This window comes from Drosophila nasuta, chromosome X (genome assembly GCF_023558535.2).
Source record: "Drosophila nasuta strain 15112-1781.00 chromosome X, ASM2355853v1, whole genome shotgun sequence".
NCBI classification, from domain to species: domain Eukaryota; kingdom Metazoa; phylum Arthropoda; class Insecta; order Diptera; family Drosophilidae; genus Drosophila; species Drosophila nasuta.
The window spans coordinates 29,760,076-29,772,817 of NC_083459.1; the positions used below are offsets into that span (position 1 = coordinate 29,760,076).

Sequence of the window (12,742 nt, forward strand, 5' to 3'; positions counted from 1 at the left end):
CCGCCGGAGATCAACTTGACTGGGCGACGTGGGAACTTCTCTCACCCTCCCTTTTGTTATACCCGGTAGTAATATTACGGAAGAGCATGATTGGTCACTGGCAAACGAAAATGTTTCTAGAGAGTAAGTAACATGTCAGGCTATTTTTTTTAAAGGTTTGACTGGAAAATATCTAATAAACCGAATCCAAAATGATCCTTAACCAAAAATCTAATTGCAAGTCACAAACACAGCTGCTTTTTTTGTTGACCGGGTATTTTCGAGTTGAGCGAACGCAACAGACGCTTTCTAAGATCGCTCAGTTTCTAATTGCACATTTAATTAGAAGCTGCTGGCAATGCAAATCTTTCAAATACAATGCGAACCGATCAAAAATTTGATTGAATGACTGGGACAGGGACAGTTTGATAGTTGTTATAAGTAGTTCAACTGCGATTAAAACAATAACATACTTACTCATATTAAGTTAATACTACCGGACTAGCAAATACCCTATACATTCTGAACAAAAAACTAAAAGAGATTGTTAATGAAGTAATTCAAATGAGCTGCAAATGAAACGTTGCATAATTTTGGGCTGCAACTTTAAATCTCTTCTGCACACCCTGTTGTCATCTACTTTGTAACGATCACCCTGTTCCATAACGGTCAATGTCACTGTGTGTGCGCGTGTGTGTGTGTGTATTGCACTGCAAAACAGCTTTACGAATTTTTCCGGTCGCAGTTTGGCAGCACGCTACAGATTATCAGCTTGAAAAGGCGAAGTTCAAGCAATTAAATACAAATTAAGCTGAGCTTCAAAACACTCGCAAGCAATTATAAGATTTCATATTGACGTGCGTTTTAATTGTATATTTTAATGCCTATACATAGTATATACATACATACATACATACATGTCTATGTGTGCACAAACATATGTTTGTTTGTTGTATGATTAGTGCTTTCTCCTTTCAACGAGTTTCTATATTTGTAACAATTTGGCAACACTTGCAGACAAAATGACGTCCTTGCTGCTTACTGAATTGTTGCTGCTCGCTTTGCAAGGCAAAGTTCAACCAATTAATTGCAAATAAAGCAGCACTTGAAATGATTATTTCGTATTTATGTGACTCGCAAAGCGATAATGATTAATTATACATTTATGTGTGCATATAAAATGTTTGTTCAAGCAGCTAGCGATCAAGTTTCGAAATTCCCTAAGGTACGGAAACATTTGCAGACAAAATGGCTGCTTGCAGCTTATCGAATTTTTGATGTCTAATGTCTGAATTGTTCACAGCAATTAAAAGATGTTGATGTGAGTATTTTTTTTTAGGTGTAAATTAATTCTTTTTATTTAAATATATATTTTATCTAATTATATTTATTTATATATAATCGACGTTATCGATGATCAATTATCGAACTTTGCAAAAAGTTTGGCAACACTTGCAACCAAAAAGCGGCGCGCGTGTGTCTTGTAATAAAATTTGTTCAAATCTATTAATAAATATTAAATACGTGAGTAGCGAGACGAGTAACTTATGAATTTAACCATCCAAAGGCGTTTTCAACGCCACCGGAGGCGCAGCTTGCGTGTCGCCTTCATTAACTCGCGGCTCAATTGTTGGTGCATCTGCTTTTGGTGGAGACGCCTTTGGCCTGCCGCTGGGCAGCAAAAGTGTTTGAATGCCACCCGTGGGAGCCTCAACCAGAATGTACATCACATACGCCAACAATACGGTGAAGCCAAAGTCTGGCCAGAAGCGCAGCATCTAAATCGTAATTTCCAAGTAAGTGAATGGAAATAAAATGATGAAGTTTTGATCACTTACCACTTGATAGTCACTGAAGTAGGTGCTTGTGTGTGTGCTAAAGCCATTGAGTTGCAAGATAAAAAAGTGCCAAATGTAGGCGCAATACGAGAGCTTTGACAGCGGCTGCCACAGCGGAGAGGAGAGGAAACTGTTGGCCAATCCACCATAACCATATTTGCAGGCAAACACAACCCAGATCAAAGCGATAGGCCACGCGATGCGAGTCAGCGTCACGTAGAAGGCTTCGTTGAGTTTGGGCAACTCATAACCATTGGCTGCATATGGATAAATGCCAAAGAGGCAGACAAAGATCAAGGCCAAGCTAAAAATCCAACCAGCCCAGACTGCCAAAGGTTTCAGCTTGAAAGATTTCCCGCGATTCACGTGCAAAAAGTAACCAAAGAGCAGACCAATTATCCAAGGTGAGGCACGCGTGTGTGTCGTGTAGTAAATCTTATTGGAATCCACCATTAGTTGCCTAAGAAGAAGTGGAAGTGTTAAAGCAAGTCCAAATGTAAACAGGAGAAGCAAACTCACAAAGTATAACCACGGACCATCATCATGCTGAAGAGGCAGGCGGCGAGGAGCAGCATGAAGACGACAATGCCAGCGACTGCCTTCTTGCCCCACTTGTAAAGCGCCACCAACAGCAGCGGTGATATCACATACAGCTGCGTATCGACGCCCAGATACCAACTGTGCCCCAGACACTTGAATGCGAAATAGAAAGCGGGTTAGATTAAAAGCAATTCCCAAGAAATGTTGTATCACCGTTACCATTGTCTCGGCCGCCACATAGTTCTGTACATAGAGCAGTGTCCAGAACCAACTCTCCTCACAGTTCGCCTTCTGGGCTAGGATGATGGTGTTGTAGACTGGTCCACCTCCTATTACGGGCAAGATTGCCATGTAGCCGAGTATGCCCAAGGCTAGGACAGGCGTGAGGCGCAGGAAACGATGCAAATACATCAAGGGAACATTCAGTTTGCCTCGGGTTTTTTCCATAGTGCGCAAAGCAACGAGGACAATGAGCAAACCACTCAGGAAAAAGAACGTATCCACCGAGAAGAGAGCATGGATGGTGAACATGCTGTACGGAGATTTGAACCACTGGAAAAACAGAGATTAGACCCACCCGGAATTGTAGTTGAAAAGAAAAAAGTGTAAGCGCAATGCTTTCTTACCGGCACAATGTCCACCAGATTGATGTTGGGCGATGCCGCCGCCATCAGATAATCATGACCGTAAATCACCCACATAAGCGACAAGCCGCGTATTCCGTGCAGACAGTCGATAACATTTGGATTTGATTTGCTGTCCGAGAAACGGAACAAGGCACGAGAATTGACACGTGCCGAAAAGATTTGCACCACAGCGGGGAGTCGCTCTATAGAATATTATTTGTATTGGATGGTTTTTCGTTACAAAACGCTCACTAGCTGGAAACTCACTTTGATCGTGGCAGAAAAAGTAATCCCAGATGGTGGTCAGCAACATGAGGCCAGCGAGAATGCCAAACAGCACACTGCAAGGAGAAAATAAAGGAAAGAAGTAAGAAAACTACAGGTGAGTGTGAAAATATACCAAATTATATACCACAAATATGTTGAAAATATTTCAAAGTCTTCATTTGGTATACTGATATAGTACTACATTCGAAATATACCATAGAGTATAAAATATACCAGATTGTCAGCTATGACCCGATTTCATACAGAAGTATTTGTTAAATAGTCTTCAAACATTTTTATCCGATCGCAATCAAACTCTCACGAATCATAAATACTATAGTTATTATTATCTTTACCAAACTCGAAATTCTGCTGCAAACTTGTTAGTCGATGTTTTTCGTTTTGCGGCGGCGGTAAATTTTTTAAAACAAACATGTCGAAGCTCTATCTCTTATATTCCCTGAGGTTATACGGATTTGACTATATTACCTCGACTTTTGACGCTGATCAAGAATATACTTTAAAGGGTGATGCCTCTGTCTGCCTATTATAATACCCTTCTACTTTATGGGTTGCGGGTATAAAAAGAGGAAAAAAAAACTTACATAGTGAAAATCGCAAGTCCATCCAAAGGCTCCTTCTCGGCCGTCTGGCAATTGGCTTCATTGATTAGCTGCGTGTTCACCTCAATGTTGAGCAGCCGCTGCAGCAGTTGACCCAGCAAGGCGTCGATGTTTTCAGCCGAACAGGAGGCAGGAAAGCAGACAGCGGTCTGTGCACTGAATGAACTCAAAGCCGGAGAATTTCCACCCAAAACGCTGCCCACAGGCAGTTTGGCGCTGCAATATTTACCGCGTAGTAAGTGACCAGTTGTTGTCATCTCATGCTGAATACGAATGCACTCATCAAAATTGCCCAAATCCTTGAGATTGCCATGAAGCAAACCGGATGGCAATCCACCCCAGGAATCAATCACTGCAAAGGACACGAAAGTGAAATGATGTTATTACCTTAAGGAATACTTTTCGTTGTTGGCAATGAGATGAGCCAGATGTCTTAAGGATTATGTGAAAGTGAATTAAGCAGACACTTTTGGAAGTGTTTAACGTTATTATTATAAGGAATATTCCTTCTATTCCTTCTTACAATGAGATGAACCAGACCGACTAAGGTCTTTAGGATTATGTGAAAGTGAATTAAGGAGACACTTTTGATGTTATTATTTTAAGGAATACTATTCCTTATTGCAATGAGAGCGACTCAGGTCCTTAGGATTAGGATATGATGATGTTAAGCAGACACTTTTGAAGGTGCTTTTTTTACATACTTCGCAAGGCCCAAAGACTTCCGGACTGCAGTGCCTGTCCGAGTTGCTGCACCTCTGCGGCACACAATAAATCCTGTTCCGTAGGAATTCTCGGTTTTAAATCCGTGACCGTAACATTCTCGTAGAAGTCAAAGAACTCGACCGCCAAATGGCGTAATTTCATCATACGTTGATATGTTGCCATGCTTGAATTGCCATTCGTGATGTCGCTGCTGATCACTCCGACGATCGTGGCGAAGAGCCAAAGTGTCCAATTTAATCTAGCCATGACAACGGCGGAGGCTCCTTGACACTCAACTTGATTTGACGGTTGCGACTGATCGAATCGATTTGCGATCGCCAGCTGGTTGGCCTTTTTATACATGGCACAATGTAAGCGTGATAAAGTTGTTAGTATTTCCATCTGGCTCTATTGCCAAATAATAAGCGATTAAAGTTAATCATTATTATTATTATTATTATTCCTTGAGATAAGCGATAAGCGGTAAGCGGTCCCTGAACGCGATCACTGCTTGCGAGTTCTATTTATGAGGTTTGCTGCTTATCTCACTCGTCGCACTCGCAAGCCACTTGAAATTGGTTTGTCTGGCATAGGCGGGGAGGAATATATGTGGACTAAGAAGTCATAACCAACTTAGTCACTCTTAGGTTCAAGAGGTTCAATCGTAGTGATTTCATCAATCGATCGATCGATCGCATGGCAAACACTTAAGTGTTTCATTGATTTCCGATTGTCATCGTTAGAACACTTCCAACCGGAACATGGATACAAATATGCTAAAAAGGGTCACACAAAAACATGTTAGAGAAAAACTAATTGTGAATTGTGAATCTAATCAACACGTTTCTCCGGAACGTTCGGGGCAATTAATTTTCAGATTTCTGGGAAGTAAACAAACAAAACACACAACCAGAATAATAACTTAGTCATTTGTACTTGGCCTAATCCAACACAATATTTATGGAAAGATTGGCGTTTTGCATGACCAGCATGATAGACAAAACAAATTTTTCCAATTATTATTATATGTTACGAATTCTGTGTGGGTTTTGTTCGTTTTTTATACCTGCTACCCATAAGGTGGAAAGGTATTATAACTTTGTGCCTTCAGGAAATGTATGTAACAGGCAGAAGGAGTCATCTTCGACCACATAAAGTATATATATTCTTGATCAGCCGAGACGATATATTCATCTCCGTCTCTCTGTCTGTCCGTCTATATGAACACCTAGATCTCAGAGACCATAAGAGATAGGGATATAATTTTTTTATCAACACTTGTTATGTTTGCTTGCAGATTAAGTTTGTTTTAAATGTTTTTCACGCCCACTTTCGCCCCCGCAAATTTAAAAATATCGTGTAACAAGTGTAATTTTGGTTAAGACAATTATAACTATAATATTAATGATTCGTTAGAATTTGATTACGATCAGATTAAAATTGTTAAAGGTTATTTAAGAAATACTTTTGTATTTGAAATTATACCTACTGCAATCGGATCTCAGCTGATCTGGTATATTTCGAATGTAGAACTTCATCCATATACCAAAAATATCTTTCGGTATATTTTTAGAATTTTGTGCTATTTTTTATATTAGTATATGTTAAAAATAAATCTGCATCTCTATGTTATATTATCGATATAGTCGGTATATTTGTAGCATATTTGTGGTATATCAGTTGGTATATTTAAAAAAATAATACAGCAACTCAATGGTATATTTTTGAACGCATTACTATATTAATATAGTAAACATGACCTTCGGTTAATTTTTACTATTTCTGTGGTATATTATTTGGTAAAAAAAAAACCTCACCTCTACAGTATATTTTGAACTTGATAGTATATGAATATACCAATATAGTACTATATCAATATACCTTCTGATATATTTTTAATATTTTTCTTGTTTATAATTTGGTAAGTTTTCAAAATATTACCGCATACTCAAAATAGGTAGCCGGTATCTCACAGTCGAGCACACTCGATTGTAGCTTTCGTACTTATTTTGTTGGCAGACTGGTCATCAGGCTGGGCTGGGCTGTAATCTAATCGAGACCCAGACCTAGACGCGAAACCGAGACGGTCCGTCTTTGCATCGTCCATCAGATTGGCGCCAAGGCCATTATTCCCATTCCCAGACACACACACACGGTGTAGACTTTGAACGATCGAGTGAAAGTCCCAATTACAACATATAGTACATACATTATTGCTTGTCTGGCGATAAGAAAACATCTAAAGAATGCGCTACGCATTGCCTACTTTTCAGATTTTCAGATTTAGTGTCCTTGTAACTATTTGAACTCGCAAATACGGAAATGATAACGAGTTATCTTGGATAAAGTCTAAACAAATTGATAAAAAAATAAGAGACATTTTGAATACCAAAAATGGTTATAAAACCTCAAGTAAAAACAATCATAAATCATGCTTTAGAAATGATTATTTGCCTATGCTAATGTAATAAATTTGTTAACAAAAATTGGCTGAAAGAACAAATTCCAAAAAAGGCATAATTTAATGCCTAATTAAATTGTTTGGCTAAAGTTTGATGAAAGAACAAATTCCAAAAAAATAACCGAATACATAAACGGTTGATGTCAGAACTAAGCCAAATTTCATAAGACCAAAAAAAACCAAATAAGACATTCAATTAGCTAATCTTTTTATGGAGTCTGGTACGTTTCCCCTTATGAACTTTCCACATGAACATAAAACAACATTGCTGACTATTTGTTCGTAAGCAGTATTTTATTCTAAAAAAAAAAAAAAACTCCCATCTTATTAACTAAATATTTTCAATACTATATTCTAAATCTAGGTCACAGTCACAGCTTTCGGCTCAAGCTCTGGCGCAGAAGCTTCTTCGTTGGCTTTGCTTGGAGCAGCTAAAGTTTTGGGTTTCGCTTTGCTTTTGCCACTGGGCAAGAGCCACGTTTGCAATCCGCCCGTCGGCGCCTCAACCAAGATGTACATGCCATAAGCCAACAGCACGGAGAAGCCAAAGTCCGACCAGAAGCGCAGCATCTGATGAAAGAGGAAGAAGACATAAGTAAGTAAGTACTTGAAATTCTCATTATATCAATCTCAACTTACCACTTGATAATCACTGAAATAGGTGTTCGTTCTGCTTGTGTAAGTGTTGAACTGCTCAATCAAGATGTGCCAAATGTAGGCGCTATACGAGAGCTTCGACAGCGGTTGCCACAGCGGCGAGGAAAGGAAACTGTTGGCCAATCCACCGTAGCCATACTTGCAGGCAAACACAACCCAGACCAAGGCCATTGGCCACGAGATGCGAGTCAGCGTCACGTAGAAGGCTTCATTGAGTATGGGCAGCGAATAACCATTGGCGGCGTATGGATACAGGCCAAAGAGGCTGGAAAAGATCAGGGCCAAGCAGGAGATCCAACCAGCCCAGACAGTCAATTGATTCAGCTTGAAGGATTTTCCGCGATTCACGTGCAAAAAGTAACCAAAGAGCAGACCAATTGCCCATGGCGAGGCTCGAGTGTGAGTGGCAAAGTAAATTTTATCCATGTGGTTGGCCGAGTTGCTAAAGTATAAATCATTTAATTTGATTGTAGGATATGATATATTTGAATACTTACATGGAGTATCCCTTGATCACCATCATGCTGAAGAGACAGCCAGCGAGCAGCAACGTGAGCACCACAATCACAGCGACAGCTTTCTTACCCCACTTGTAGAGCGCCATGATCAGGAAGGGAGCAAACAGATACATCTGCATGTCTACGCTCAGATACCAACTGTGCTCCAAGCACTACAGAAAAGAAATTGCATTTTGAAATTATAGATCAACTTTGGCAATGGATTTTTATGAGGTACATTTGTATATTCTTTATCATCCATGTCCGTCTGTCTGTCCATGTGAACATATAGATCTCAGAGACTTTAAGAGATGGAGCTATAATGTTTATAATTCAAATTTTGACTCTAAAGTCGCGAGTTTTGGTGTGCACAATAGAAACTATAGGATGTATGATTCTTGAGAATTTGATTGCGATCGGATTGTAAGAGTTAGTTATGGTAAATGTTGCCTATTTTAATTGGCTTTTAGTAGCGTTGACTTGCAATCTGAATGTAGTGCTATGTCAATATACCGAATATATTATTTGGTATATTTTCAGTATATTTGTGGGCTGTTTTAACTTTATCATCGCACTACTTTGCTTTCATTCTATTTATCAAATTTAGCTATTGTTTTGCGGTATATTTTAAAATTAATTCCACGTTGTTTTGCTTTCATTCCAAATAGGTAGCGGTTATCTCATCAATATACGAAATATATCATTCGTTATATTTTTAGTATTTTTGCAGAGTATTAATTTGGTATACTTTAATATGAATACCGCACTGTTTTGCTTTCATTCAAAATACGTATCGAATATTTAATCAATATTCCAAATATATTATTTGGTATATTTGTAGTAATATTTCAGTATACTAATTAGGTATATTTTAATATTAATACCGCCGCCCTGTTTAACTTTCTTGCTTGCTAGTTTCTTTTTTTGTTTTACACTTACCAATTTCTCCGGCACCACATAGTTTTGCAAGTAGAGCAGCGTCCAGAACCAGGTCTCCTCGCAAGAGTTCGAGTTGGTGGCGGCGAAGGATTTGAAGAGCGGACCAGTGCCCAAAATGGGCAGTATGGACATGTAGGCGCAGATGGCCAATCCCACCATGGGTGTTAGACGCAAATAGCGATGCAGATACATAAGCGGCACATTAATTCTGCCTTTCGATCTGTGTAAATGATAATAGAAATGTTAAAAGATTGTCACATCTTTAGGATGGCACTTGTACATACTTTTCCACGGCGCGCATGGCAACCAAGACAACGAGCAAACCACTCAAAAAGAAGAAAGTATCCACCGCGAAGAGACCGTGGACAATGAACATGCTGAAGGCCGATTTCATCCACTACAAAAGGGACAGAGAGAGTGGTAAGTAAATGTTGTGATAACAAACTTTTTTTTTAAGCATTTAAGTAACAACTCAAACTTTTAGACATAAGTAAGAAGCTCTTCAAAATGATATTAGAAATTAATTTTTTTTTTGTAAGTTAAGCAAAGAGTTCAATACAATGAATTTTTTTGTTAGTAAATTAATCATATTTCTACCTAGCTAGCGATAGTAAATTTACGCTAGGCTATAAATTGATTTGTAATCTATAAACCACTTTTACTTACTGGCAAGAAGTCAACGATATTAATATTGGGTCCCACAGCTACTAAGGCATAGTCATGGCCAAAGACAACCCAAATAAGCGACATACAGCGTATTCCGTGAAGGCAGTCGATAACATTTGGATTCGTTTTGCTGTCCACAATGCGAAAAAGTTCGCGCGAATTGACGCGTGCCGAAAAGATCTTAACTATGACGGGCATATTCTCTGTAAAGTGAATGAATGAAATGAGTAACGGATATAGAAATATTTTGAATATGGAAACTCACTTTGATCCTCGCACAAAAAGTAATCGTAAAGTGTGCAAAGCAGCAATATGCCAAGCAACACACCAATCAGCGTGCTGAAATGATGAAAAGAAATGTTAAGGATTAAAGGATTTAAAAGGAATTACGCTTGTTTGTACTTACACAGTGAAAATAGCCAGACCATCTAGGGGCTCCTTCTCGGACGTCTGGCAAGTGCTTTCGTCGACCAATCTTGAGTTCGCATTGAGTTCAATGTTCAACAGTCGCTGATACAACTGACGCAGTAATGTGTCCATATGATCCGCAGTGCAGGCAGAGGGAAAGCAGACGGCAGTCCTGACTCTGAGCAAGCTTACCGACACCAGATTAGCGAAGCAGTATTTGCCGCGTATCGTTTGTCCCGTTAATGCAATCTCTTGATTCACCCGAATGCACTCATCGAAATTGCCCAAATCCCGCGTGTTGCCATACAGCAAACCAGCTGGCAATCTGCCCCAGGAATCAATCACTGCAAGGGGGAGAAAAGGAAATTAACATTACCGATAATGACATTGAAATTTCTCCCAGACGTCCTGACTATCCGGAAATATTAAGTCCGCAAAGTTGAAATTTAACTTTACTCCTTAACTTTTTGTCCATGAACTTCCTCCCAGTTGCCATGAACAGTCTTGAAGGAAGTACCCCAAAATGTTAAGTCCCTAAAGTTGAAATTGATTTTCACTCCTTAACTTTTACCCATTAAATTCCTTTCAGATGTCATGAACAGTCCTGAAAGAACTGCCCTGAAATGTTAAGTTCGTAAAGTTGAAATTAAACTTTACTCCTTAACGGTTTCTAGACCAAGAACTTTTCAATTCACCTGCTAGTACACTTACTTCGCAATGCCCAGAGGCTGCCCGATTGCAGGGCCTGTGTGAGCTGTGCCACTTCGGCCAGACATTGCAGATCCTGAAGGTTGGGCAACCTTGTTCCGGGCAATATCAAATCGGTCGCCGTGATATTTTCGTAGTAATCGAAAAATTCGATGGCCAAATGACGCATTTTCATCATGCGCTGATAGTTGTCAGTGTTAATCTCCTCCACATTTATATCCCTAAGCTGTTTCACATCCTCGATCCTGGCGCTGGCGATCCCAAGGATGCACAGTAGCACTAGCGTTAAGTGACTGCCAACCATTGTGCTTCAGCTTCTGTGATTATACTAATTGCGTTGGCGTTGCGCAGCTGGATATTTTATAGTGAAAACGTTTGGGGAGATAAGGACTTGCCGAAAAAAATAACTAATCAATGTATTCGAAACTAAACCAATGCGATAAGCTCTGCGATCAGCGCCTACTTTATGGCTGAAAACCCAACCACTTGACTCAACCAACCGATCGTCGCTTGTCTGGCGGGGACACCAGCAGCGATCAACCAATCGACTTAGTCATCAAAAGGCGCACTGTCATTTTATAGCATTCAAATTAGTAGTTGGAATATTGAATTATTGCTTAAGTCGCATTAATTGTGGATTATGACTTTTGTAGAATTGCTATATTAAATTTGTATCTAATCAAAGGTTCCCATCTATTCGGTGGAAAATGGAACTTGCACCATTTCTATTAAGTTGGGAAATACCGAAATTAACTTCGAAATATAATGTCATTTAATCTGGTCAACCTTTTTTATGTACACTTTTACTTTTCTGGCCTTTAACGATTGTCACATTTCACGTGTCGTCACGTGAATATGAGTAATGTTGTTATTTGAAGTTTGGATGTTGTTAAACTGGTCAGCAGTCTTTAATCTTATCTATCACGAGGGAGCTCTTAAGATCATATTAGCATATATATAGAGTACAATTTGATATGAACTAATCGAGAGCGCCACGCACGAAGCCACTTGCGAATTCCTCACGTAATCTATGAATGAAATAAGTGCTACGCTGAAAGAAAGAAAATACAAGTGAAAGTATGCAACACTGTTTTTTATAAATCACCCTTTAAGTATGCTATACTTTTTTGCATTAGCTCAAATTGTGAAATAGCCGTATTCGGTTTGATTTTTTTTTTCGTGTCATTTTCGTGATAAGATAAATCTGTAGCTACTTAAAAATCAAATAATTGAGCTATCTATATGCCAATAAAAATATTCAAAGTCATTGAATGATAAGATTTGTAAGTAAGAGAGCTACCAAGGGACTTATTATGACAAGTTCCTAAAGTGCCATTCAAGTTTAACTAAATAAATTATTCATATTTATAAACTGTACTTAAACTGAAGTTCTTGGTTATTTTTTATAAAATTAATGCACTCAAAGTTGTTAAATGCAATAAAGTACAAATATTAATTATTAAAATGGTAATAAATTTTAACCTTGCTTTTTGTAATAGCAGTGCTTTCTGCTGATTTCTGTTGGTCTGGTAGTTCAGCAAGTCGATATTAAGCTCTTCGCACTGGTTTTATGATTATGATTTACTACGATGTTAAGAGAGGTGTGAAGTGTGATGTATTTAAATCTGATATACGATGAATGATAATAATGAAGTACCAGGCAAACAGAAATGAGCAGCAAGAACTGCAAAATTGTTTGAACGCAAAAATGCACTCAATTTTCTGCATTGAAAGAGATGAAACAAGATGGCGGCTGTTTGAGTGAGAGAAATGCACTCAACTTTTTGCAATGCGCTTAACTTTTTGCATTGAGAGCAACTGAGTAACA

General features: G+C 38.8%; 2 protein-coding genes and 1 long non-coding RNA gene across 3 annotated transcripts; 1 reads left to right on the top strand and 2 right to left on the bottom strand.

Annotated features, from left to right (window-relative positions):
* Positions 1-1,465: 1,465 nt before the first annotated feature.
* Positions 1,466-4,912, bottom strand: LOC132796340 (nose resistant to fluoxetine protein 6-like). The gene is made up of 8 exons (XM_060807482.1): positions 4,578-4,912; positions 3,856-4,225; positions 3,251-3,324; positions 2,984-3,186; positions 2,577-2,909; positions 2,337-2,509; positions 1,818-2,277; positions 1,466-1,757 (listed from the first exon to the last, which is right to left on the bottom strand). Exons 1-8 carry the CDS (start codon positions 4,843-4,845, stop codon positions 1,533-1,535), a joined length of 2,106 nt encoding a protein of 701 aa, XP_060663465.1. The 5' UTR covers positions 4,846-4,912; the 3' UTR covers positions 1,466-1,532.
* On the top strand, positions 3,276-9,473 carry LOC132796342 (uncharacterized). The gene is made up of 5 exons (XR_009633549.1): positions 3,276-3,365; positions 7,404-7,638; positions 7,701-8,095; positions 8,170-8,427; positions 9,399-9,473. It is a non-coding gene; the product is annotated as an uncharacterized LOC132796342 (long non-coding RNA).
* On the bottom strand, positions 7,321-11,259 carry LOC132796341 (nose resistant to fluoxetine protein 6-like). The gene is made up of 9 exons (XM_060807483.1): positions 10,918-11,259; positions 10,205-10,550; positions 10,064-10,137; positions 9,799-10,001; positions 9,417-9,529; positions 9,133-9,352; positions 8,194-8,366; positions 7,679-8,138; positions 7,321-7,609 (listed from the first exon to the last, which is right to left on the bottom strand). The coding sequence occupies exons 1-9, from the start codon at positions 11,216-11,218 to the stop codon at positions 7,400-7,402; spliced, it is 2,100 nt and encodes a 699-aa protein (XP_060663466.1). The 5' UTR covers positions 11,219-11,259; the 3' UTR covers positions 7,321-7,399.
* Between the last annotated feature and the right edge of the window lie 1,483 nt (positions 11,260-12,742).